Consider the following 25978-nt stretch of genomic DNA (forward strand, 5'->3'; position numbering starts at 1 on the left):
ATTTAATTCCAAGCATTTTACATGTTTAAATCATTTTAATCCGATGCATGGTTCAAGAGTTATTAATGCATGAACATGAAGGACTTTTCTGCAAAACTGGTAGTCTCTGGATAAATAACTAAATTCGCAGAACTGGAAAAAAACATCTACGGGCCGAATCTAAAACCGGAGCAGGCCCAACAGAAGAAAAACAAAGGGGCGCTGGGGGGTTTCTCACCATGGGCCAAGCCCAGGTCGGTGGAGAGGCCAAGGCAGGCCGGGGGCGGCGTTGGGCCTGATCTGGAGGCAACGATGCGGTCAACGTGAGTGCTCTCCTCGCTCGCTCAATCTGGGCAGGGGCGCGAGCAGAGGCTTGCGCAGGCGAGCTCCTGTTGAAGAAAACAAGAGTGGGTTCAGAGGGAGAGACAGGGGAGACAAAACAGAGGGAGGAGGACGGAGATTGGGGAAGGAGAGGGACGGGCAGAGGGAGGACCCGGATCCGGTGGCAGGAGGTCGCCGGGGTCCTGCTGGTGTTGCTCCGGCGAGGGGCAATGGGTGGCGATGGAGCTCGGGCGTGAGCTCCTGCTCGAGGAAGACGAACGGGGATGGCTGCCGGCGGCTCGACGTGGAGGCGTGGGGAGGACGGGGCTCCGCTGGGATCCAAGGTGACGGTGTGCTCGCAAAGACGGGGCGGAGCGAGGCTTCAAGAGCTCCTGGTGGTGCATCGAAAGAAGTGGGGAGGCAAAACCGAGGTCGACCTTCCAGTCCCGACGGCGGCGAGGCACGTCGAGGTCGAGCATGGTAGCGGTGTTCCTGTGGGTCTCCATGGAAAAGACAGAGAGCAAGTGAGAGAGGGAACCGGAGGGAATGGGAGAAGTAGAAGCAACGAGGGGTGCGTGTCAAGTGACCGGTTTTTGGAGACGAGATGGGGCGGGGAGGAGGAGGTCCTGGAGGTGAGGGCCGTCGCTAGTTGCTCCGGCGAGCGGTGCGAGGCGGCGGGGTCGAGCTCGGGGAGGCACCGGAGGTGGTGGATGGGTTGGATCGGTGGCTGGCTGTGGTTGGATCGAGGGGAGGCCTCGAGCGCTGGTTGGGTGAGAAGGGGATCTGGGAGGATCCCGAGGAAGACGAGACAGGAGGAGTGGCGGCGGCGGCTAGGACGATGGGACATCTCTCCTCAAATTTAGGGTTGGTCTAGTTTATATAGTAGTTGGATTAGGTTAATTTAGGGGCTAATCCGTCCCTTCGATCGTAATCGGACGGTCCAGAATAAAATAGGCAGGGAGTCCAAATAATAAAACGGATATGTTTTATAGATGTTGGGGGATGATCCAGACCCATCGGTCATGACAGTCCGGGTCGGGTTCGGGGGAGTTTCGGACGCGCGCGCGAGGGGGCTGCGAGCTGGCAAGAGCGGTTAGGTGGTCATGGTCAAGAGGGAAGCGAAAACCCGATTGGTCTTGGAACGGTCAATGAAAGCAAGGGGGAACACGGCAACTACGAATGGGTGCAAGCTTTATGAAAACATGCAGATGCAATGCGCATGATGCTATGGGATGAGATGCATGGCATGAACAAAATGCAAAACAAACGACAAAAACCCAACCACGAAGGAAATATCATATCGCATCTCCAGAAAAGGCAAGAGTTGGAGTTACCATTATGGAAAGTTACATCCGGGGTGTTACAGGCGAGGTGGAGTTTCTTCCTGTTCCTCCCCACCTCCGCGGGAGGAATCTGCCTCGTCGTCATCGAACGACAAGGGTATGACGGCCTTGCGCCGGGGGCCTCTCTTGGCCCCCTGGTCCGCTATCTCAGGCCCCCCATCCTTTCCGGATAGGGCGGCCTCCTCTTCTTCTCCTTCTTCCCCTTCGGGGGAGGAGTCTTCCTCGTCCTCTTCGAACGAGGCTTTTGGCGCAGCCTTCTGCCGGAGACCCTTTCGGGTCCCTAGGGCCTTCTTATCGGCCTTCTTCTCCGGCCCCTTATAGGGCGCCGGGACCAGCATCTTCGTCAGAAGATCATTAGCTGGGCTTTCTGGCAGCGGAGCTGAACAATCAATTCGCCTCGCTGTCTCCACATACTCCTGAACAAATATACACAATCACTTAAGGATTCCCCATAAATACATCAGGAAGAACCGAACCCAGTGGCAGCCTGAGAACTCACCTGGGTATGGTGGCGTGCATAATGGAGCCCATGGTCCTCGGATATGAGAGGAGGTACTTCGGTGGCCTTGAACAACACCTTCCATGCGTTCTTGTGCTTCATGCCATAGAGCCTCTAGAGCGTCTGGTGTTCGGCCGGGACGAACTCCCACAGATTGAATGCCCGCCTTTGGCATGGAGGAATCCGGGGAATGAGCATGACTTGGATCACGTTGACAAGCTTGATGTTCTTGTCCTTCATGCCCTTGATGCAGTTTATGAGTCTGGTCAGCTCTGTAGATTCGCCCCATAGCAGGCCCTTCTGTTCCCAGGAGGTGAGCCGCGTAGGGGTTCCAGATCGGAACTCGGGGGCCGCCGCCCAGTTAGCGTCGTGCGGCTCGGTGATGTAGAACCACCCCGATTGCCACACCTTCACGGTTTCCGCAAAGGAGCCATCAAGCCAGGTGACGTTAGGCATTTTGCCCACCATGGCTCCTCCGCACTCCACTTGCTGGCCGCTCACGATCTTTGGCTTCACGCAGAAGGTTTGGAGCCACAAGCCGAAATGAGGCTTGATGCGGAGGAAAGCCTCGCACACGATGATGAACGCCGAGATGTTGAGGATGAAGTTCAGGGCTAAATCATGGAAATTTAGCCCGTAGTAGAACATGAGCCCGCGGACGAAGGGGTGGAGTGGAAACCCCAGTCCACAGACGAAGTGGGCAAGAAACACGACCCTCTCGTGGGGTCCTGGGGTTGGAATGACCTGCCCGCCGTCTGGTAGCCGGTGCGCTATGTCTGCGGCCAAGTATCCGGCTGCCCGAAGACTTGCGATGTTCTTCTCCTTCACAGTGGAACCCAACCATTTGCCTCCTGCCCCGGACATGTTTAGATGTGCGGAGAAGACTTGAACTAGGGCGCTGGAGCTCGAGGACGCGAGAGTAGGCAGAGGAGGAAGAAGGCATGGGTAAGTATGGGGAACTCTTATCCCTTTATAGAGGCGATGAAAGCGGTGCGCCTCCCCACTAGCCTGTTGAGAATCGCTTACTTCCCAAGCACCATGATTGATGGCACGGGGGGATTACCCATACCCGTATTGATGAGAATCTCGTGATAAGGGGACATGATCTCTGCTTTGACAAGACGTGTCAAGGAAACCGCCTCGCAATGCGCGCTATGGCTGGTTGTGCAAAAACGGTTCAAATGATCACTACAAGAAATATGTCATCTAGTGACCTTCTGTCAGTGACCCTGGAAGAATTGGTCATAGATCTATGACCATTTCAGACCGATTGGTCAAAAGCTGTTCGGGGGGCTCCAAACCCTAAACTATAACGACCATTTTGGTCAGAAAGGTCGTAATTTGCTTACACGAAATGGTCATAAAGCAGATAGCACAGGTCCGCTGCCTTATTTCTAGCTGATCATGACCAATATAGATGGTCATAACCTTGTAAATTGTGGTGGGTTGCTATGACTAGGCGCCACCTCATCAGTTTTTCCTATGTGTCATGTCCATGTGGCAGTTTTTGCCCTAGGTTGTGAAGCAACCTATATTTCTGTCATTCCCAAAATTCCCAAAAAAATCTCATAAATTCTTTGGGTCATATATTTGTCAAATATGTAAAAAACCATCCTTGCATAGTTGAAAAAAATAATTCATTTTCCTATTCTGTTCAGAAAAACACTTTGTGAAGGAAGTACCACTTTGGCATGTCCAAATGGTATCCATTTTCTACAGTGCTTTCCTCTACCCAAATAACCATCATCCACCAAATGCCAGCTCAATCCATTCATTATTTTGAGCCCGGCTTCAACATTCGTATTTATGTCTAGTGTGGTACTTTGCAAAGCAAGTACCACCTAGGCTCCTCCTTTTGAGCTGAAAATTTGTGAAGACGGTCTTCTTAGTAATTGATCACCCTCAGCCAAAACTCCCACCCATTAGCCATGTGCATTTCCCGTACCTCTAATCAAACACTTGGCTGCTTATTCATGTTTGAGCATCGAGCGGCCTCGTCGAGAGAATCTTATGTTGTGATTTTCTTCCTAGCACCTACCTGGGCAGTGCCCAACCCACTAGACATGCCTAGGCAACCGAGAACACATGGCAATGCCACATTCATGCGGTGACCACGCGGCGGGCATGCGAGTTTACGAGCTCTAGAGTTGGGGCCCTCGACCATCGTCCAAACCTCGACGTATCACCACCAAACCATGTTTTATGATTAAATAGGTACTTATGTAACTAGAAATAAGTTTTGGAAAAAATAAATAGCAAACTATGAGGCAGCTACAGTTCAAATTTGACCCGCTTCCAACTGAATCAACGGGAATTTGTCTTTTTACCAGAGGTGGATCAAAACTTTTGACACCCAACCATTTTGTCAATTGTGCATTAAATATGGCCTAGTATTTAATAAAATTGAGTTGGTCCAGTTTTGCAACAAATATATGGTAGGTCCTTCATAAAAAAACTCATTTCAGGCACTCAAAAAATGGAAAATGAATTTTCCGTGCAAAGAAAATGAAAACTTCCTTAGGCAACATTGTTTGCCATTCCAAGATGCACCCTTGTGCACAATATGAGATCATTTGAACAAACTATGCCATGAATGTGGCCATAAGATTGATCATTTTGCTTGAAAGCCATGAATCTTCACGCATGATAGCTCATTTCCGAGAACACTTTTTAAAAATAATTTCCGTATTATAGGTTTATTATTTTTCCTGGAAACTTGGTCACATATAATGACACAATGCGAAGGTTTTCCAATTTTTTGATTTTTTTTTGAATTTTTTATGCCCGTTTCAAAATGCGGTCAAAACGGCGGGCTTGACCGTTCCTAGCTAGTAGTTGAATCTTGGAAAACTTTTGATGTTTCTCTGATTAAATAGACACTTATGTACCTAGAAATGATTTTTGGAAAAAATAAAGAGCAAACTATGAGCCAGCTGTAGTTCAAATTTGACACGCTTCCTACTGAATCGGCGGGAATTTGTTTTTTTCACCAGAGGTGGATCAAAACTTTTTACACCCAACCATTTGGTCAATTTTGCATTAAATATGTCCTAGTATTTTATAAAATTGATTTGGTCCAATTTTGCAACAAATATATGGTAGGTCCTTCATAAAAAAACTCATTTTAGGCACTCGGAAAATGGAAAATGAATTTTCCGTGCTAAGAAAATGAAAACTTCCTTAGGCAACATTGCTTGCCATTCCAAGATGCATCCCTGTGCACAATATGAGATCATTTGAACAAACTATGCCATGAATGTGGCCATAAGATTTATCATTTGGCTTGAAAGCCATGAATCTTCACACATGATAGCTCATTTCTGAGAACACTTTTTTAAAATAATTTCCGTATTACAAGTTTATTATTTTTCCTGGAAACTTGGTCGCATATAATAACACAATGCAAAGGTTTTCCAAATTTTTGATTTTTTTTGAATTTTTATGCCCGTTTCAAAATGCGGTCAAAACCGCGGGCATGACCGTTCCTAGCTAGTGGTTGAGTCTTGGAATTTTTTTGGTGTTTCTCTGATTAAATAGATACTTATGTACCTAGAAATGATTTTTGAAAAAAATAAAGAGCAAACTATGAGGCAGTTGCAGTTCAAATTTGACCCGCTTCCTACTGAATCGATGGAAATTTATCTTTTTCACGAGAGGTGGCTCAAAACTTTTGATACCCAACCATTTGGTCAATTGTGCATTAAATATGGCCTAGTATTTTAGAAAATTGATGGAGTCCAATTTTGTAACAAATATTTGGTAGGCCCTTCACAAAAAAACACATTTTGGGTATTCAAAAAATTGAAAATAATTTTTTTGTCCAAAGAATATGAAAAATTTCTTAGGCAACAGTGTTTGCTATTCTAAGATGCACCCTTGTGCACAATATGTGACAATTTGAACAAATTTGATCCACTTCCAGCTGAATTGTCAAAAATTTGTCAATTTGACAAGAGCTGGATATAGAGCTATTGAGACACAAGAATTTGGTCAATTGCACCTAAAATATGATCTAATATTATTGAAAAATAGAGTGATGCCATTTTGCAACAAATATTGGTAGGTGCTTCAAAAAATATATACCATTTTCGACACACCAAAGGTAGAAAATGTTTTTCTTTGAAAAAAAACTCATTTTTGAGATCAATTTATAAAGATATTTGTATTATTCCTGGTTTGTTATTTTTCTGAAAAACAAGTCTCACTTGTGACACGATGCTATTGTTCTTATTTTTTTTTCTAATTCTATGATGTTATAAAATAGCTGACATGATTTAGCATATTATTTAATCGATTACGATTTAGATGGTTATAAAATCATCAAAGTGCGTACTACATTGTGATTGGTGGAACCGTTTGTGGCACAGATCGATGAGATGGCTAACATCCTACCATCTGTTGCTATCAATCCAACGTCCATCCATCCGTCCATGCAAAGAAAAGGAAAAAACCCCACCGCACCAGACCCTACCTCTCTCTCACCTCTCCTCCCTTCCTTCCGCTCGCCGCCTCCCTCTCTCTGTCCCTGATCCAGATCGGCATCTCCCTCACCCCTCGCACGGCGCCCTCCTTCCCTCGCGCTGTCACCGGCGGCGCCCTCCTTCCTTTCTGTCACCGGCGGCACCCTCCTTCCCTTGCGCTGCACCTGAACCTCGCTCCCGCTCCTAGCTCTTCTTCCTCCTCCGCTGCAGCTAGGGTTTCGTCTCCCTGATCCCCAATCCCCGAAGCTCGGATCCAACAGCAGCAGCAGCAGCGAGGGCGGCCGCGGGAGATCCTCTCCAAGATCAAGCATGTCCAGGCCAAGCCTACTGGCCGCCCTCGCAGGTGACTGCCTCCGTGGTGACGACGACGGCCTTGTCATCCCCGGAGGCCACGGCGCCCCTCAAGGCCGACCTCCGCCATGTGAGTGATCTGTCGATCTTGTCTCTCCAACAGTTCGGTTCTCGCTGCTTCGATTCCTTTGATTCAACAAGATACTGTGTACCACTTCCGTGGTGCGTGCGTGTGAGCTGACTCTTCTTCTGCGTGGTTAGTAGGTGTTCTGGATGCATGCACGAGTTTGACATGGACAAGCCGCCGTTGCTGCAGGAGGTGGAGGATTTCTTCAGTGGCCACAAAATCGAGGACTTTACCTTTAGTAGGGGCAGGCTGGGGAGTGCAGCTCCCATGAATCTCTAGCAGGAAATGTGTGGGATGATGTGTCTATTTGGTTTCCACTAAATTAGTTTGCATAGCTTCTGGTCACCTGATCCAGTAAGGGAGAAGAATTTTAGGTTCAAAATGTTCCCACTTCCTAATAAATGTTTTAGGTGCATAAGCAATTGATGTGATTAGTTGGTGGATTTGCTTTGTCGCTAAGTCTGAATGTGGGAACCTTGTTTTTAGTCAGAATGGCGGTGCCGGGCAAAGCTAGCGGTACGCGGAACACCAGAGAAACCACTGATTGGCCTGTATCAGGAATGGACACATACTGTTCAAGATATTCCCGATTGCAGAGGTTAGCTATGAAATTCTGTTAACTATAAGAGTTACAATAGTTTGGTTCTCGTTATATCTTATGGCATAGACTTTTCCAGCTTATACCAAAGAGACGTCCCTGTTTGAGATGAAGTTTATATCCAAATAGGACGATTGAGATGTCACTTGAGCTACTAGACAGGCATGATTAGTCTATGCGTGTACTAATTCAGCTACTAGATATAGATAGGAGTGCATCATGCTTACATTGACTAGTCTGTATGCGTACGTACTACTGTATCTGGTTGGCGTTCAAGTCAACTTAGAAGACCAACGTTTTTTCTACCTCAGTCAGGAGTACTATGCCTAGAAAGAGCATGGTTTCTCAATCAAGTTTCTTGCTGCACACACTACATTATAAATATATTTATTAACTTGATCTTAGAGCTATTTATGCAACAATATCACAAAACTGACAGTGATGTGAATTTGTTAAGGGAGGTAGCTACTTTTATGTGATCAGAGGCATAAACAGTGCAATTTTAATTTTCCAGTATGTCTTTGGGGTAATAATGTCATGGAAGTCCTAGGTAATACTCATATGAGTGCTTAGTATACTCACATCATGGTCCACACGGTGTCAGTTGTCAACTAGCTGTAACCCATATTAGTGCTTAGTATACTCATGAAAAGGGTTATTTCTCCTCCTGTAGTTCACGGTTTATGCAGCAGCTGTTCTTCTACCAATCTGTTGCTCGATTGTGTTGCTGATTCATATGATATTGGTGTACACTCAATTTGTTTATTTCTTGCTAGTTCTGCTACTAGTTGTTGTGTACTCCTAGTACTACAGGTGGATCAATCTCCCCCTCCCTCTCACCCCCGTCTTTGTCTCTACAGGTAGGACAGGAGGAACATCAACAAGCGATGGGATGAAGCCCGGCCATGGAAACCCACCGCAGCCTTCAAGACCTCGACGGCGGTCGGTGCTATGGTATGAATCCCTCCTCCACTTCAAGACCTCTACGTACGGCGGTCGGCAGCACGCGCGGGCATTGCACTCTTCCTCTTGCTTTGTTCTTGGGCTGATGCTGGCGGCGGTGCAGGGGATCCTGATCAACATGCAGTTCCCGGGTCCGCAGATCAACGCTGTCACCAACGACAACATCGTCATCAACGTCTTCAACAACCTGATCTGATATTGTTCTCAGATCCAGTGGCATCTCCATCCTCTTACAACTCATAACATTTTTTAACTTCTTTTGGTCGTGCTTTCGCTTTCACTACATATCAGATAAGTGGTGAACGAAAGAAACAAGTGCACAACTAGTATCAATGGGCTTGTATTTTTCTTGTGTAGCTGCTCTCCACTTGTTGTAGAGCATAGCTTGCATCAGTATTTTTACCTATTTTTGACCTCTCATTCTGAAATACATCTAGCAGGTGCGGCTAGTACTCTATTATTCTCCTACATATAGCTATATATGCATCTAAAAGGGCAAGTACTTGGATGACCTTGACAACATCATGCTGATTGTAATAACTTTGCATAAGACTCTGTATTCGAAGACTTCTCGCAATTTATCATGCAATTCTAAACAATAGCATATGTCTATCTACCCTGCTGGGAATTTTCACTTTATATAAAAATTGAGAGGCAAATGCTGGGAGTTCCAGTCTTGTCTGATGGCTAGGAACTCAACTCTGCTTCTTGTTGTTGGAGTTTCAGGCTTGTTGCATAGTTCGTAGTTTCAAGTGTACTCTGGCTTCTAGCCACAGTGCACTACAAATTATTATAGAATTACAAAGTGTACACAACATTTCACCTTACACATTCTTCTCTTGTGAAATCAAATGCCATGACTGGGCATTCTTTTATCAACTTGTTGTACACTTGCTCTGCTTGAGGCTACTGTATAACTTGTGCCTTTTAACTTGATGTACATAGCACACAATTTTGTACTGTATCACATTCACACATGATACTCTTAATATAGAGTTGTTTTCCGAGCTAGTTCTGTTTACTCTTAATATAGGTCTATTTGTCACCAATACTTGCCTGCTATGCTATACTAGACCTTGTTCATATTTATTAGCTAAGTTTGCTTGTCCTTGGTATATATATGCATGCCATTTGTGTTTCAGGCTTTCTCTGAAAATGAAATAATAGGTCTATTAGTCACCAATACTTGAGTTAATCTAACTCCTTACCTGCTATGCTATAGTAGTCCTTGTTCATATTTATTAGCAAAGTTTGCTTCTCCATAGTGATCCATATACATGCCATTTGTGTTTAACGCTTTCTCTGAAATGAAATAATAAGGCTCACACTCCATGACCAGGACGACCACCGGGACCTCCACGGTGACGATGAAGCCCTGCACATGGTCAAGCTCGATGGAACAACAGTGCCTCGGTGTGGTGCAGCCGAGTTGGGCCACACTAGTGCATCAGGAACTCTGCATGCTGCTGTCCTTTGTCTCATCATCTTAACTACTACAGTACTAGGAGTATTTTATATGTTGTTCATTTCTTGGCCACCCAGCATGTTTGTTAATCATCCATCTGCCTCATGTTATATGATCCCTACCCAGTAACTTCATTGTATGCAGACTTGTGGTGTTGGTTTAGTTTAGTCAAATTAATATACTGCTATGCTGCTACTACTATTACTGTCTGCATTTAATCCTGATTAGTAGCTTCATCAATAAGTGGCAAACAAAACAATGTTGATTTTCATCTTATCTCTGTGACAACCAATGGAGTTGAATTGCAGCATGCATGTCAAAGCTGGGTTCAATTCTTGGGCAATATATGGTAGTTTCCACTCTTCACGCCCAAGATTAGTATGTTGTAGCTCTCCCTCCTCACTCCATACATCCAGGTAGTAACTTACCCAACTAGCAGCCCTGCAGCTCGCTGGATCTCGCCCAAACCCCGCTCACCTTGCTGCTTGTGGCAGGGAATACTTTTGTTGAGTATTTTGAGGAATGAAGATCTGATAAGTATGGAGTTAGGATTATCTAATAAAATTTCTGCTATATATATATGCATGAAACTGAGATTGCACTACAACAAAAAGACACATCCGTGACATTTTGGGCCGAACGAATTTTTTTCCTGTCATACATATGACACTTCTATGATGATAATTGTGACAAAACCCGGTATCATCATAGATGTGGTGGGCTCCTACATCTATGACAAAAAATCATGACAGAAAATGGGCTTTTCGTCCTGGGCGGGCCGGAGACACAGCTGCATGACATTCTTTGGGCCGTCCATGACGGAAAAAACCGTGGTAGAAGCGAGGGGGAGGAAAAATTCGGGGAGTTGCCGGTTACGGTGGGAGGTTGGGGGCCAAGAGATGCGCGTTTCTCTCGTACACGTACATGCGTGTGTGCGAGGCGTTGGCTCTAACTAAACCCGAGCGAGGCATTGGGCTCTAACTGAACCCGAGCGATTGCACTGCAGGCTACGTGTTACTGAACCCGAGCGATCGATCGATGGCTGTTAACTGAACCTGATGGAGCGATTCCTTCTCTAATGCTGCTAACTGAAGCCGGTCGATTGGATGAACAGTGAGCGTTGTGGGGGGGGGGGTTGGATGAATAGTGAGCGCTGGCGTTGCCTCTGGATGAATATGACCCCGTGGTGTGGAGGGCTGGATGAACAGTAGATGGTGGAGAGGTGGACGTGGAGGGGTGGTTGAACAGGACCCCGTGGTGTGGACGGCTGGATGAACAGTAGACGGTGGAGGGGTGGTTGAACAGTAGCCGGTGGAGTAGCGTGCGGTGGAGGCTGGATGAACAGGAGCCCGTGGAGGCTGGAGGAGGTCGACGGTATCCCGTGGAGGCTGGAGGAGGTCGACGGTAGCCCGTGGAGGCTGGAGGAGGTTGACGGTAGCCCGTGGAGGCTGGAGGAGGTCGACAGTGCAGATGAATAGTATCCTGTGGAGTCCCGTTTTGCGGTACGCCACACCCCTCCCGATCAACAGGACCCCCGTTTCAACCGTAGGAGGTCCGTTTCCTCCATTTTGCGGTACGCCACACCCCTCCCGATCAACAGGACCCCCGTTTCGACCGTAGGAGGTCCATTTCCTCCGTTTTGCGGTACACCACACCCCTCCTGATCAAGAGGACCCCCGTTTCAACCATAGCGCTCCAACACAAGTCTGTTTCCTCTATTTTGCGGTATGGCACACCCCTTCCGATCAACAGGACCCCCGTTTCAACCGTAGGAGGTCCGATTCCTCCGTTTTGCGGTACGCCACACCCCTCCCGATCAACATGACCCTGTTCCGAACGTAGGAGGTCCATTTGTGCGGTACGCCAGGCCTCGTTTCCATCGCCTGTTCCGTCCAAGCCCTCCCGATGAACACGACCACACATTCCGTTCCGACACAGCCGGTTGGCTCCCCATGAACACGGCAACGACGCTGTTTCTCCGTTCCGACCCAGCCATGTACGTATGCGCGAGTAGGCGTTCGAGACACTGCCCATATGTACGTACGTGGCCGTATTTTCTTTCTTGCACCCTCGCTGCTGTACGTACGTGTACATGCTACGTGCGCGCCTCTACATCGACACGTGCGCGCCTCTACTACGACACGTGCGTGCCTCTACATGGACCAGTATGTACGTACACTTTCGCGACCAGAATGACAATGCTACGTACGCTTCGACCAGGTGGGTCCTGACTGTCAGGCACCTCCTTGCCTGCGAAGATGTAGCTGGTGGGTCCCAGCAGTCAGGGGGGCGAATCGTTTTTTTTTGCCCGGACGCACTTCCTTGCGTGTGAAGATGTAGTTGGTGGGTCCCAGAAGTTAGGGGTGAAACGTTTTTTTTCACGAAATACTGGTGGCCCGTCCGGTTGGTCCCTGCTGTCAGGTGGAGGAATAATTATTTTGCGCATAATAAGGAGGCACTTCCTTGCGGCCGCCGTGGACCCAGCTGTCAGCCTCTACACGCACAGTACTCTTCCGATGGAAGTCGGTCGTTGACCACATTAACCATGCCGCGCCGAGAGCACCACGGCGGTGGACGACGATGAGGCCTAGGAAGGGGACGACACAGAGCCGGGGAAGACGCAGCAGTGGATGCCCACGCGGAGAAGAGTACGAGGGCGAGGCTGCTGTCGCCGCAGAATAACAGGGGGTGCAGGTGAGTAGAGGGATGGCCTGGCTAGCGGTGGGAGTAGTAGGGGGCCGTGAGGCCTTCGCGGCATCACAGCCGGCCACGGGAGGCAGGAGCACGCGACACGACCGGCGCTGCTTTGGGCGGCTGGAGCACGAAGACCAAAGGTTGAAGAAGCACTACGGCCATTGGATGGACATCGTACAGTCATTGGAGCTAGAGTCATTCATATTGACTAAATTGAAAAAGCCCTCCGCCCCCGTAAACTTAGTAGGCCCATAAGTCAGCCTCCCACCAAGGTGAGTCCCAGCTAGCAGGGGGAGTATTCATTTTTTTGTGCGTAATAAGGAGGCATTTCCGATGTGTCCAAGCTGACAGCAGGGGGATTTTCGCGAAATACAGAGACCCTTCCGGTGGGTCCCAGCTATCAGGTGGAGGAATCATTATTTTGCGCGTAATAAGGAGGCATTTTCCTGTGTGGGCCCCTACTATCAGCCTGTTCCGATGGCTGTTGTTTGTTGACCATGTTGACCTTGCCGCGCCGAGAGCACAAACGCGGTGGACGAAGGCGGGGCCCAGGAAGAGAACCACCCAGAGCCGGCGAAGCCACCGCAGCGGATTCCCACGCTGAGGGGAGAACAAGAGCTAACTGGTCGGCTGCGGGGTGAGGCTGACGTCGCCGGAAAATAACAGGATGTGTGGGTGGTTAGAGGGATGGCCTGGCGGCAGCACAGCCAGCCACGGGAGGAGGGAGCAGGCAGTCCCGCCGGCGCTGGTTTGGGCGGCTGGAGCAGGAAGATCAGAGATTGAAGAAGCACGGAGGCCGTTGGATGGACATGCAAGAGTCACTACTGTGTGTTGACTAAGTTGACAAAGCCTTGCGTACGCGTCAAAATGTTTTTTAGGACAGCGTCATCGTCAACCTAGTAGGCCCAGAAGTCAGCCTCCAAATCTGTGGAAAACAGCATACAGCCCATTAGCCATTATTTTCAATAATTTACAGCCCATTTGCTAATTCTTAAGGATATTTGAAGCCCATATTCTTTTTATTAGCATGGCAGACCATATATTCTGGGCACTGCTAAAAAATTCAACGAAATTTTGCATATTTCGGTGGGGTCTGAACTCTTTTAATCATGAAATTTTGAGTCACGTTAAAAATAGTTTTCAAAAAATTATATCAAAATAAAATTAAAAAAACAATTGTCCGCAAAAAAATGAATGAAATTTAGAATCTTAACTAGCAAGATACCCGTTCGTTGCACGGAACATGAAGATGCATTTGTATGAGTAGTTTATCTTGTGGGTGAAAAGATGATATTTTAATGTAAATGGCAGTTGGCTTTGGTTTTTATAAGAGTAGAGAGTAGAGAAATCCTGAAAAAAATGATATTTTAATGCAATTGCCGGTTGGCTTTGGTTTAAAAATTTACAGCCCATTTCTTACAACTTATAGCTCCTTTTCTGGGGAAGCCCATTTCTTATCCCTCCTCATCTTGAAAGATTTGCAGCCCAACAGGGCTGAGAAAAGCAAGTAGGCCTCGGTTTTGGTATTCTCCAAAAAAAGAACTGGGCTAGCCAATTTCAGAAAGAAAAAAATATCAACTAGGCTTGTCATGTGCTTAATAAAAGCGTAAGCGTGGGCTAGACAGGCCACAGCCCCCGCACAACACGCAGTTGAGCTCCGTCTATGAAACTGAAAAACAACTGGGCAAGCTGCTGAGTCCCTAGTGTTATCCGCTCATTGTGTAATTTTCTCGTTTATTGACTACATTGACAATGGCGTGGAACCTAGTTGTCAAACTATTAGGAGGAAGTTTTGTTTTGGCTTGTAATAACGAGGACCTGCTTGTGAAATGCAATGACCTTGGTGGGTCCCTACTGTCAGCTTCTCCACGTATAGTCATCTCCTGATTCCTCTTGATTGTTGACCATGTTGACAACACCAGACGGAGGTGAGCACAGCGAGCTAACCAAGGCGGAGAACGACGGCAAGGCCTCGGACGGGAACGAACAGCAGCCATGGAAGATGCGGCAGTGTAGTGGCAGGTGGAGGGGAGTACGAGGGCAACAACATGCAAGTCAAGCATACAAATGGTACAAAAAGGCCAAGGATTAATTGTTCATCAAATTTTTAGACAAAACCCAGGTTGAACATGATAGTAACATCTAACCCAACCACTCTTTTTTGCAGTCACAAACAAATGGATCGGTCTGATCCATAAAATCAACACCCTGTGCAAAAATTTTTTTAGGATGTCTACAACTTGTTGTAAATAGAAGCTGGGCACGTTTAGAAGCCCATTTGTCCACCTGAAACTTCTTTTTTTGCTGTTCAACATGTTCGTCCGTGAGAAATCTCTTGCTGTAAAAATTAAGCCTCATGGACAATAGTAACCTCGCATTCAAGAGGAAGAATGTGACAAAGCTTCTGTTTGCCTAGTTGGATGCATATCGTCCCATTGTTATTGTCCTCAAACGAATGTCATGAGAACTGAGAAAATCCTTGTGCTTATTACGCCAACGATTGGTTATATGTTTTTCTTCATGTGGTTCTGCCTAAGTAGACATGACGATTGAAAATAGTCAACGTCCGAAAAAAGAGTATGTCGAGAGAACGACAGCTGAACAATTAATTCTAGTACAATATATACGAGCTTTCAATGTGGATGAAATCATCACCTCTATGTATAAATTCTCCAGAGATCGAAAGCATCGCAGCAAGCCAATAAATTATGTCCAGATCAAAACTATACATTCTGATATATATGATCTTGACAGAATCCAGCAACATTGATAGGCTATCAATGGACGAACTCTTCATTGAGCATATAACATAATATTAGTACCCAAAGTGTACTCCAAGATGATATAAAACTTATGCGCACAAATGAAAAATGCAGCATATGATTACAAATGTGTAGATGATAATATACAGTACCTGAAAAGGTGAGGAGCCAAACACCAACTCCGTGTGATTATTAAACGGGTCATGAATTACACCCAAGGTCTCCAGTTTGGGCGCAGAGACGACATTTATTTCTGAAGGTGTATAACAATTATCAAGGAGCAACCTTTCAAGTGAAGGGGCATCTTCGATGATGAGCTGCTGTCCTTCAAAAAAATTTCCAATGCTTTTAAGGTGAGGCAACTTTATTTGGAGACAACTGATACTGATTTCTATTCCCAAAACAATCAGCAAGCGCTCCAGGGCAGGGCAACTGGAGTGGATGATGCTGTGCAGTGAGGCCTCCGATAGATAAACCACCACAAGAGAAAGTTTTTTAGCAGTGGGAGTGGAAGCATTTGTACCAGATCATCTGGTAGATGGCGCCGGGCGAAGGTGGCGGTGTGGAGAGAGGAGGAAAACCGTGAGATGGACAACAATGGTGTGGGCACGAATTCTTGGTATGTTCGTGGTATGAAACTTTCGTGGTAATGGTAGAACTCAAACTGCTGGAGTTTTCTGAATTTAGGGGATGTCAGCCAAGCGTCCACCTTGCCGGGTATGGACAACAGGTAGCTTGTCGGGATGCAGAGGCATTGAACGGGGCCCTGCTGGTGAGAAGAGAAGATGGCTCTGATGAGATCAAATTCAGGAAGGACAGATATCTGACGATAGTCGAGATTGAGGGGCGCGGTGCGCCATAGAGGGCGCCACCGAGTTGAGAGGACTTGTGTGCGGCAACAATCCTTGGTGGGAAGAAGCGAGATGATCTCCTCAAGGATGATGTCCGGGAGATCGCTGATGCGGTCCACCGGAGATTCTACCGGTTCCTCAGATTCGGGTGGGGGGGGCTCACTGCTTCTCTCCGCGCTACTGGGTGCGGGATCTACAACCGGCGTCGCCGCTGGCGGGAACCTCATCTTCTTGGCGACGGGGCCAGCCGACTCCATTTTCCTTGTGGGCGTCGCGCCGACCTCAGGGGTTTGAGTAGAGTAGCCAGAGACGAGCCTAGTGGCAGTGCGAGTGGGGAAGAAGGAGGGCTGGGGATTTCTGTAGGGGTGGAAGAAGAGGAGCAGACATTTTCTGTAGAGTGAGGAAGAAGGTGAGCGGAGTATTCTGGACGAGTGAGGAAGATCGGGGAGCGGGGGGAATTGGGTGGGGAGACGGAAGCGGGAAAGCGAGCTGTTTGTGTTTATATGGCCCGCTGCACTAACTACTCGCTTTTTCCCAAGAACCGCTCTCTTCTTTTGCGTTGCTGCATGACTAGCCATGCATGCAGGATGCATGTGCCCGCCGGCCACTGCATGCGCCTGGTTTGTTACTAGGCCTATTTAATAGGGTGGTTATGGAGTAAATTAAGGAGATTTATTTTCTCTGTGTCCATCCACCAAATTAGAGGATGCGGTACTAGATGCAGACACTGATGACCCACAAGTGTAGGGGATCTATCGTAGTCCTTTCGATAAGTAAGAGTGTCGAACCCAACGAGGAGCAGAAGGAAATGATAAGCGGTTTTCAGTAAGGTTTTCTCTGCAAGCACTGAAATAGTAGGTGATAGATAGTTTTGTGATAAGATAAATAGTAATGAGCAAAAGTAAATAAAGTAAATAAAGTGCAGTAAGGTGGCCCAATCCTTTATGTAGCAAAGGATAAGCCTGGACAAATTCTAATAATGAGCAACGAGCTCCCGAGGACACATTGGGAATTATCGTCAAGCTAGTTTTCATCACGCTCATATGATTCGCGTTCGGTACTTTGATAATTTGATATGTGGGTGGACCGGCACTTGGGTACTGCCTAACTTGGACAAGCATCCCACTTATGATTAACCCCTATTGCAAGCGTCCGCAACTACAAGGAGTATTAAGGTAAACGTAACCACAACATTAAACATATGGGTCCATATCAACCCCTAACGAAGCAACGCACAACTAGGGTTTAAGCTTCTGTCACTCTACAAACCCATCATCTACTTATTACTTCCCTATGCCTTCCTCTAGGCCCAAATAATGGTGAAGTGTCATGTAGTCGACGTTCACATAACACCACTAGAGGAGAGACAACATACATCTCATCAAAATATCGAACGAATACCAAATTCACATGACTACTAATAGCAAGACTTCACCCATGTCCTTAGGAACAAACGTAACTACTGACAAAGCATATTCATGTTCATAATCAGAGGTGTAATAATATGCATTAAGGATCTGATCATATGATCTTCCACCAAGTAAACCAATAAGTATCAACTACAAGGAGTAATCAACACTACTAGCAACCCACAGGTACCAGTTTGTGGTTTTGGATACAAGATTGGATACAAGAGATGAACTAGGGTTTGAGAGGAGATGGTGCTGGTGAAGATGTTGATGGAGATTGACCCCCTCCCGATGAGAGGATCGTTGGTGATGACGTTGGTGATGATTTCCCCCTCCCGGAGGGAAGTGTCCCCGGTGGAACAGCTCTGCCAGAGCCCTAGATTGATTCCGCCAAGGTTCCGCCTTGTGGTGGCGGAGTTTCGTCTCGTAAGCTTGCCCACAAATTTTTCCAGGACAAAACCCTTCATATAGCAGAAGATGGACGCCGGACGCCCACCAGGGAGCCCAGGAGATAGGGAGCGCGCCCCTAGGGGGGGGGGCTGTCTCCTGGACAGGGTGTGGCCCCCCTGGCCTATTTATTTTGCTCATAATTCCTTAATAAATCCAAAAAGTTGTTTCCTCGAGTCTCAGGTCTTTTGGAGTTGTGCAGAATAGGTTTCCAATGTTTGCTCCTTTTCCAGCCAGAATTCCAGCTGCCGACATTCCCCCTCTTCATGGTAAACCTTGTAAAATAAGAGAGAATAGCCATAAGTATTGATATATAATGTGTAATAATAGCCAATAATGCAATAAATATTGATATAAAAGCATGATGCAAAATGGACGTATCAACTCCCCCAAGCTTAGACCTCGCTTGTCCTCAAGTGGAAATCGAAATCGAAAAATATGTTCACATGTTTAGAGATAGAGGTGTTGATAAAAATAAAATACGGACATGAGGGCATCATGATCATTCTAATAACAGCAACATATACGGATTTTGTCATATGATTTCCTATGTTCAAGTAATAAGCAATTCACAATGTCAAGTATGGTTCAAAAACTTCATTGGGAACTAACAAACTATAATCTCAGTCATTGCAGCAATTGCAATTTATCGTAACATCAGAAAGAGTCAATAATAGAGCTTCTCAGCAAGCTCACATACTCAACTATCTCGTAGTCTCCCATAATTGTTAACACTCACACAATACTTGTGGTTATAGAGTTTCAGCCGGACACTGCGAAAGATAGGGGCTTATTGTGTTGCCTCCCAACGTATTCACCTTTAGGTGATGTCAACAATAATAGCCTATGCCAACTTACATCCAGTCGGATATATATATTATGATCTTTCAAACACGAAGAGCTTGCCAAAGGATAAAATGAAAAAGGGAAAGGTGAGGATCACCTTGACTCAAGTATTAAAGTAAAACATAAAGTAAAAGATAGGCCCTTCGCAGAGGGAAGCAGAGGTTGTCATGCGCTTTCAGGGTTGGATACACAAAATCTTAGTGCAAAAGAACGTCACTTTATATTGCCCATTGTATGTGGACCTTTATTATGCAATCTGTCGCTTTTATTACTTCCACAACAAGTTCGTACAAATCTTATTTTCTCTGCACTAATAAGTCATGCATATTTAGAGAGCAATTTTTATTGCTTGCACCGATGACAACTTACTTGAAGGATCTTACTCAATCCATAGGTAGGTATGGTGGACTCTCATGACAAAACTGGGTTTAAGGATATTTGGAAGCACAAGTAGTATCTCTACTTGGTGCAAGGATTTTGGCTAGCATGAGGGGGAAAGGCAAGCTCAGCATGTTTAGAAGGTCACTGACAATATACTTTAACGGAGACGTCGGAAAACATAAACCATTACGTTGTCTTCCTTGTCCAATGTCAACTCTTTTAGCATGTCATACTTAATGAGTGCTTCACAATCATAAAAGATGTCCAAGATAATATATCTATATGTGAACCCCTCTTTCCTTATTACTTCCTATTAATTGCAACGATGACCAAGGCTACGTTCATCAACTCTCAACAATTTTTATGCCTCATACTTTCTATGTGTGAAGTTATCACTATCCATAAGATCAATATGAACTCTTTTGTTCTTTCTACTTTCTCAAGATCATAGCAACATAACAAAGCCCTTGACTCAACACTAATCTTTATTATAGGTAGCACACATACTCGCTTACATAAAGAGATCACAATGAAAAACTCAAAACTACTTGATATCAAAACTTCGAACTAATAGATCAAGATACTACTAAAAGGATCGAACTAAATAAAGCGGTAAAGATAGGAGTGTGATGGTGATACGATACCGGGGCACCTCCCCCAAGCTTGGCAGTTGCCAAGGGGAGTGCCCATACCCATGTGATTATTTCTTCGGAGGTGATGAAGTAGGAAGTGTTGATGGAGTAGGCTTGTCATCCATCTTCCAAGGCATCGGCTCTCCATCATAAAAGGATGATCGAGTCTCTGGGATCCTTAAATCTGCAGCCAAACTCATTCGCTTGAATCTATATTCATACTCACAGTTTTGGTTTTGCAGGTCATAAATCTGGGCTTGGAGGTGCTCGATTTTCTCTTGAAGCTTGAAGATGGTCTCCTCAATGACTTTAGCATCCAACTTGTGGTTGTTGGTGAACTCCGCGATCATCATCTGGTTGGCGTTGAGTCCACGCTCCACCATCCCTTGACACTTGAATACTTCTTGTTCCATGGCTTCGAGCTTTGTCTCCATGCTCCCGGTACGCCTTGGTCCTTCCACATCGCGGATGTGCAACACCCCCTCACGCATCTCAATGGTTTGAGGGTGATGCAGCACCTCCGCAAGATCGGGGTTGATAACCCTCTCGAAAAACTTGTCCTTGGGAGCGCTTGAAGACGACATGATGCTCTAGATCTGAAACAGAAACAGCTCGAAACGAAAACAGAGAATATTTGTGTGATACGGTGGTCAAAACCTTCGGGAGTATATATAATGAATTTTTACCGACCAAAATACATAACATACAAGAAAACGGAGTCCGGGAGGCACACGAGGTGCCCACGAGGGGGGCGCCCTCCTCTCTCGTGGGAGCCTTGTGTCCCTTTCAGACTACTTCTTTCTTCCTAAAATCCTTAAATAATCCAAAACTGATGAAAATTGCCATTAGAGTTGTTTTGGAGTCGGTTTACTTACCGTACCACGTACCTATGCCTTTTCGGAGTCTGGAACATTCTGGAAAGTGTCTCTTATGTATTCCTCAGGGGTTATGGTTTCAATAATATTAGTTTCAACATTGATACGATTACCTGAAATATAATGTTTAATTCTTTGACCGTTTACCACCCTCGGATTTGTGCCTTCAAAGTTGTTGATTTTTATAGCACCAGAACGATAGACCTCCTCGATAACGTAGGGACCTTCCCATTTTGAGAGAAGTTTTCCTGCAAAAAATCTTAAACGAGAGTTGAACAACAACACATAATCTCCTACGTTAAACTCACGCTTTTGTATCCTCTTATCATGCCATCGTTTGACTTTTTCTTTGAAAAGCTTAGCATTCTCATATGCTTGGGTTCTCCACTCATCAAGTGAGCTAATATCAAATAACCTTTTCTCACCGGCAAGTTTCAAGTAATAATTAAACTCTTTAATAGCCCAATATGCTTTATGTTCAAGTTCAAGAGGTAAATGACATGCTTTTCCATAAACCATCTTATATGGAGACATACCCATAAGATTTTTGTATGCAGTTCTATAGGCCCATAATGCATCATCAAGTTTTTTGGACCAATTCTTTCTAGATCTATTCACAGTCTTTTGCAAAATTAATTTGAGCTCTCTATTGCTCAACTCTACTTGACCACTAGACTGTGGGTGATAAGGAGATGCAATTATATGATTGACATCATACTTAGCAAGCATCTTACGAAAAGCACCATGAATAAAGTGTGAACCACCATCAGTCATAAGATATCTAGGGACTCCAAACCTCGGAAAAATAACTTCTTTAAGCATTTTAATAGAAGTGTTATGATCAGCACTACTAGTTGGAATAGCTTCTACCCACTTAGTAACGTAATCAACAGCAACTAAAATATGTGTATAACCATTGGAGGCAAGAAAAGGTCCCATATAATCAAAGCCCCAAACATCAAACGGTTCAATAACAAGAGAATAATTCGTAGGCATTTCTTGACATCTACTGATGTTACCTATTCTTTGACATTCATCACAAGATACGACAAACTTACGAGCATCTTTGAAAAGAGTAGGCCAATAAAAACCAGATTGTAGTACCTTGTGTGCAGTTCTATCTCCAGCGTGGTGTCCTCCATAGGATTCAGAGTGACACTTGCGTAGGATTTGTTCCTGTTCATGCTCAGGCACACAACGTCTAATAATACCATCTACTCCTTCTTTATAAAGGTGTGGATCATCCCAGAAGTAATGTCTTAAATCATAAAAGAACTTTTTCTTTTGCTGGTATGTGAAACTAGGCGGTATGTATTTAGCAACAATGTAATTAGCATAGTAAGCATACCAAGGAGCAGTACGAGAAGCATTGACAACCGCTAATTGTTCATCAGGAAAACTATCATTAATAGGCAGTGGGTCATCAAGAACATTCTCTAGCCTAGACAAGTTGTCTGCAACGGGGTTCTCAGCTCCCTTTCTATCAATAATATGCAAGTCAAATTCTTGGAGCAAGAGAACCCATCTAATGAGTCTAGGCTTAGCATCTTTCTTTTTCCATAAGATATTTAATAGCAGCATGATCAGTGTGAATAGTAACTTTGGAATCAACAATATAAGGTCTAAACTTATCACATGCAAACACAACTGCTAAGAATTCTTTTTTAGTGGTAGCATAATTTCTCTGGGCAGTATCAAGAGTCTTACTAGCATAATGGATAACATTCAATTTCTTATCGACTCTTTGCCCTAGAACAACACCTACAGCATAATCACTAGCATCACACATAATTTCAAAAGGTAAATTCCAATCAGGTGGCTGAACAATAGGTGCTGTGATCAAAGCTTTCTTAAGTGTTTCAAATGCTTCTACACAATCATCATCAAAGACAAAAAGGAATATCTTTTTGCAATAAATTAGTCAGAGGCCTAGAGATTTTAGAAAAGTCCTTAATGAACCTCCTATAAAAACCTGCATGACCAAGGAAACTTCTTATACCTTTTATGTCCTTGGGACATGTCATCTTTTCAATAGCATCAACTTTGGCTTTATCAATTTCAATACCCCTCTCGGAGATCTTGTGCCCCAAGACAATGCCTTCATTAACCATAAAGTGACACTTTTCCCAATTCAGGACGAGACTAGTGTCTTCGCATCTCTGCAAAACTCGATCAAGGTTGCTCAAACAATCATCAAAAGAGGATCCATAGACGGAGAAGTCATCCATGAATACCTCACAAATATTTTCACAAAAATCAAAAAATATAGCCATCATGCATCTTTGAAAGGTAGAAGGTGCATTACATAAACCAAAAGGCATACGTCTATAAGCAAAAGTACCAAAAGGGCAAGTAAAAGTAGTTTTAGATTGATCCCCTGCTGATACAGGTATCTGAGAGAAGCCAGAATAACCATCTAGAAAGCAAAAATGTGTGTGTTTGGATAACCTTTCTAGCATTTGATCAATAAAAGGTAAAGGGTAATGATCTTTCTTAGTAGCTTTATTTAACTTGCGGAAATCAATTACCATCCTATAGCCTGTAATAATTCTTTGCGGGATCAATTCATCTTTATCATTAGGGACAACGGTAATACCTCCCTTTTTCGGGACACAATGGAAAGGGCTTACCCATTCACTATCAGCAACGGGATAAATAATACCTGCCTCAAGGAGTTTTAGTATCTCCTTTCTCACCACTTCCTTCATTTTGGGATTTAATCGTCTTTGAGGATCTCTAACAGGTTTGGCATCTTTCTCCACTGAAATTTATGTTGACATAATGTGGGACTAATGCCCTTGAGATCATCCAGGGTATATCCAATAGCAGCTCGGTGCTTCTTCAGAGTTTTCAATAATCTTTCTTCTTCTTTCTCTGAAAGGTTAGCACTAATAATAACATGATATATTTCTTTTTCATCAAGATAAGAATACTTAAGATTATCAGGTAATGGTTTGAGTTCAAACACGGGATCACCCTTGGGTGGAGGGGGATCCCCAAGAATTTCAACGGGAAGATTATGTTTAGCATAGGTTCTTGTTTAAGGAACACTTCATCTATTTCTTCCCTTCCTTCATAAACATATCGTTTTCATGGTCTAGCAAATATTGTTCTAACGGATCCGTTGGAGGAACAACAATGGAAGCAAGACCAATAATCTCATCCTTACTAGATGGTTCCTTTTCACGATGTTGTCTACTAAACTTAGCGAAATTAAACTCATGAGACATATCATCTAAGCCAACAGTGACAATATTCTTTTCACAATCAATTTTAGCACTAGCAGTGTTCAAGAAGGGTCTACCAAAAATAATGGGACAAAAATCATCTTGTGGGGAACCGAGAACAAGAAAATCAGCAGGGTATTTAATCTTCCCACGCAAGACTTCAACATCTCTAACAATCCCAATAGGTTTAATGGTGTCCCTATTAGCAAGCTTAATAGTAACATCAATATCTTCTAATTCAATCGGTGCAATATCATGCATAATTTCTTTATAAAGATCATAAGGTATCACATTAGCACTAGCACCCATATCACATAAGCTATGATAACAATGATCTCCAATTTTAACAGAAATAACAGGCGTGCCTACAACAGGTCTACGTGTCTTAGTACCGGGTCTAGCAATATTAGCAGTTTCACCCAAGAAAGAGATAACATGCCCATCTAAGTCCTCATCCAAGAGATCTTTAATCATAGCAATACCAGGTTCAACATTAATTTGCTCAGGAGGTGTATAGGTCCTAGTATTACTCTTACGAACAACAGTCGAAGCTTTAACATGATCTTTTATCCTAACAGGAAAAGGAGGGTATTCAACATAAGCAATAGGAATAATAGGATGACTATATGTAATAGTCTTCTCTTCGACTGTAATAGGTGCAACTACTTTCACTTCAACAGGAGGATTATATTTAAACCTCTTCTCTTTAGGGAGATCAACGTGAGCAGCAAAAGTTTCACAAAAAGTAGCTACTATCTCAGAGTCAAGTCCATACTTAGAGCTAAATCCACGGAAAGCATCGATGTCCATAAAACATTTAACACAATCAAACTTAGGTGTCATACCTGACTCCTTGCCATCATCGGAACCCCAATCTTCAGCGTTGCGTTTAATTCTTTCCAATAAGTCCCATTTGAAATCAATAGTCTTCAGCATATAGGAACCAGCATAGGAGGTATCGAGAAAGTTGCGATTATCAAGAGAAAGCCGAGCATAAAAATTCTGAATAATCATTTCTCGAGAGAGCTCATGATTGGGGAATGAATATAACATTGACTTAAGCCTCCCCCAAGCTTGAGCGATGCTTTCTCCTTCGCGAGGCCAGAAATTATATATGTAATTACGATCACGATGAACAAGATGCATAGGATTGAACTTCTGGTGAAATTCCAATTTCAATCGCTTATAATTCCAAGATCTCGTATCATCACATAGCCTATACCATGTCATTGCATCTACCTTCAAAGATAAAGGGAAGACCTTCCTTTTGACAACATCATCGGGAATACCTGCAAGCTTAAATAATCCACAAACTTCATCCAAAAAGATAAGGTGTAAGTCGGGATGCAATGTTCCGTCTCCTGCAAAAGGATTAGCTAGCAGTTTTTCTACCATACTCGAAGGAATCTCAAAGTGAACATTTTCATAAGGTTCAGTAGGTTGAGGAGCATTTCTTTGCTCTTCTGGTTGGGGTGAAGATACCCCAAAGAAGCCACTCAAAGGACTAGTTTCCATAGTGACAAGTAATAGAAAATTTTAGCACACAATATAAATGTTTCCTTACCAAGTTCCACTCACCAAGAGCGCTACGCTCCCCGGCAACGGCGCCAGAAAAGAGTCTTGATGACCCAAAAGTGTAGGGGATCTATCGTAGTCCTTTCGATAAGTAAGAGTGTCGAACCCAACGAGGATCAGAAGGAAATGATAAACGGTTTTCAGTAAGGTTTTCTCTGCAAGCACTGAAATAATAGGTGATAGATAGTTTTGTGATAAGATAAATAGTAACA

General features: G+C 44.6%; 1 protein-coding gene across 1 annotated transcript; it reads left to right on the forward strand.

The window, feature by feature from the left end:
* The first annotated feature begins 584 nt into the window (after window positions 1-584).
* LOC123158194 (uncharacterized) lies at window positions 585-8798 on the forward strand. Its single transcript, XM_044576278.1, is given in 7 exon segments — window positions 585-1014; window positions 6884-7133; window positions 7179-7297; window positions 7532-7639; window positions 8500-8593; window positions 8706-8725; window positions 8728-8798. Coding segments are annotated over 7 exon segments (1092 nt in total).
* The last annotated feature ends 17180 nt before the right edge of the window (window positions 8799-25978 follow it).

This window comes from Triticum aestivum, chromosome 7B (genome assembly GCF_018294505.1).
Source record: "Triticum aestivum cultivar Chinese Spring chromosome 7B, IWGSC CS RefSeq v2.1, whole genome shotgun sequence".
NCBI classification, from domain to species: Eukaryota; Viridiplantae; Streptophyta; class Magnoliopsida; order Poales; family Poaceae; genus Triticum; species Triticum aestivum.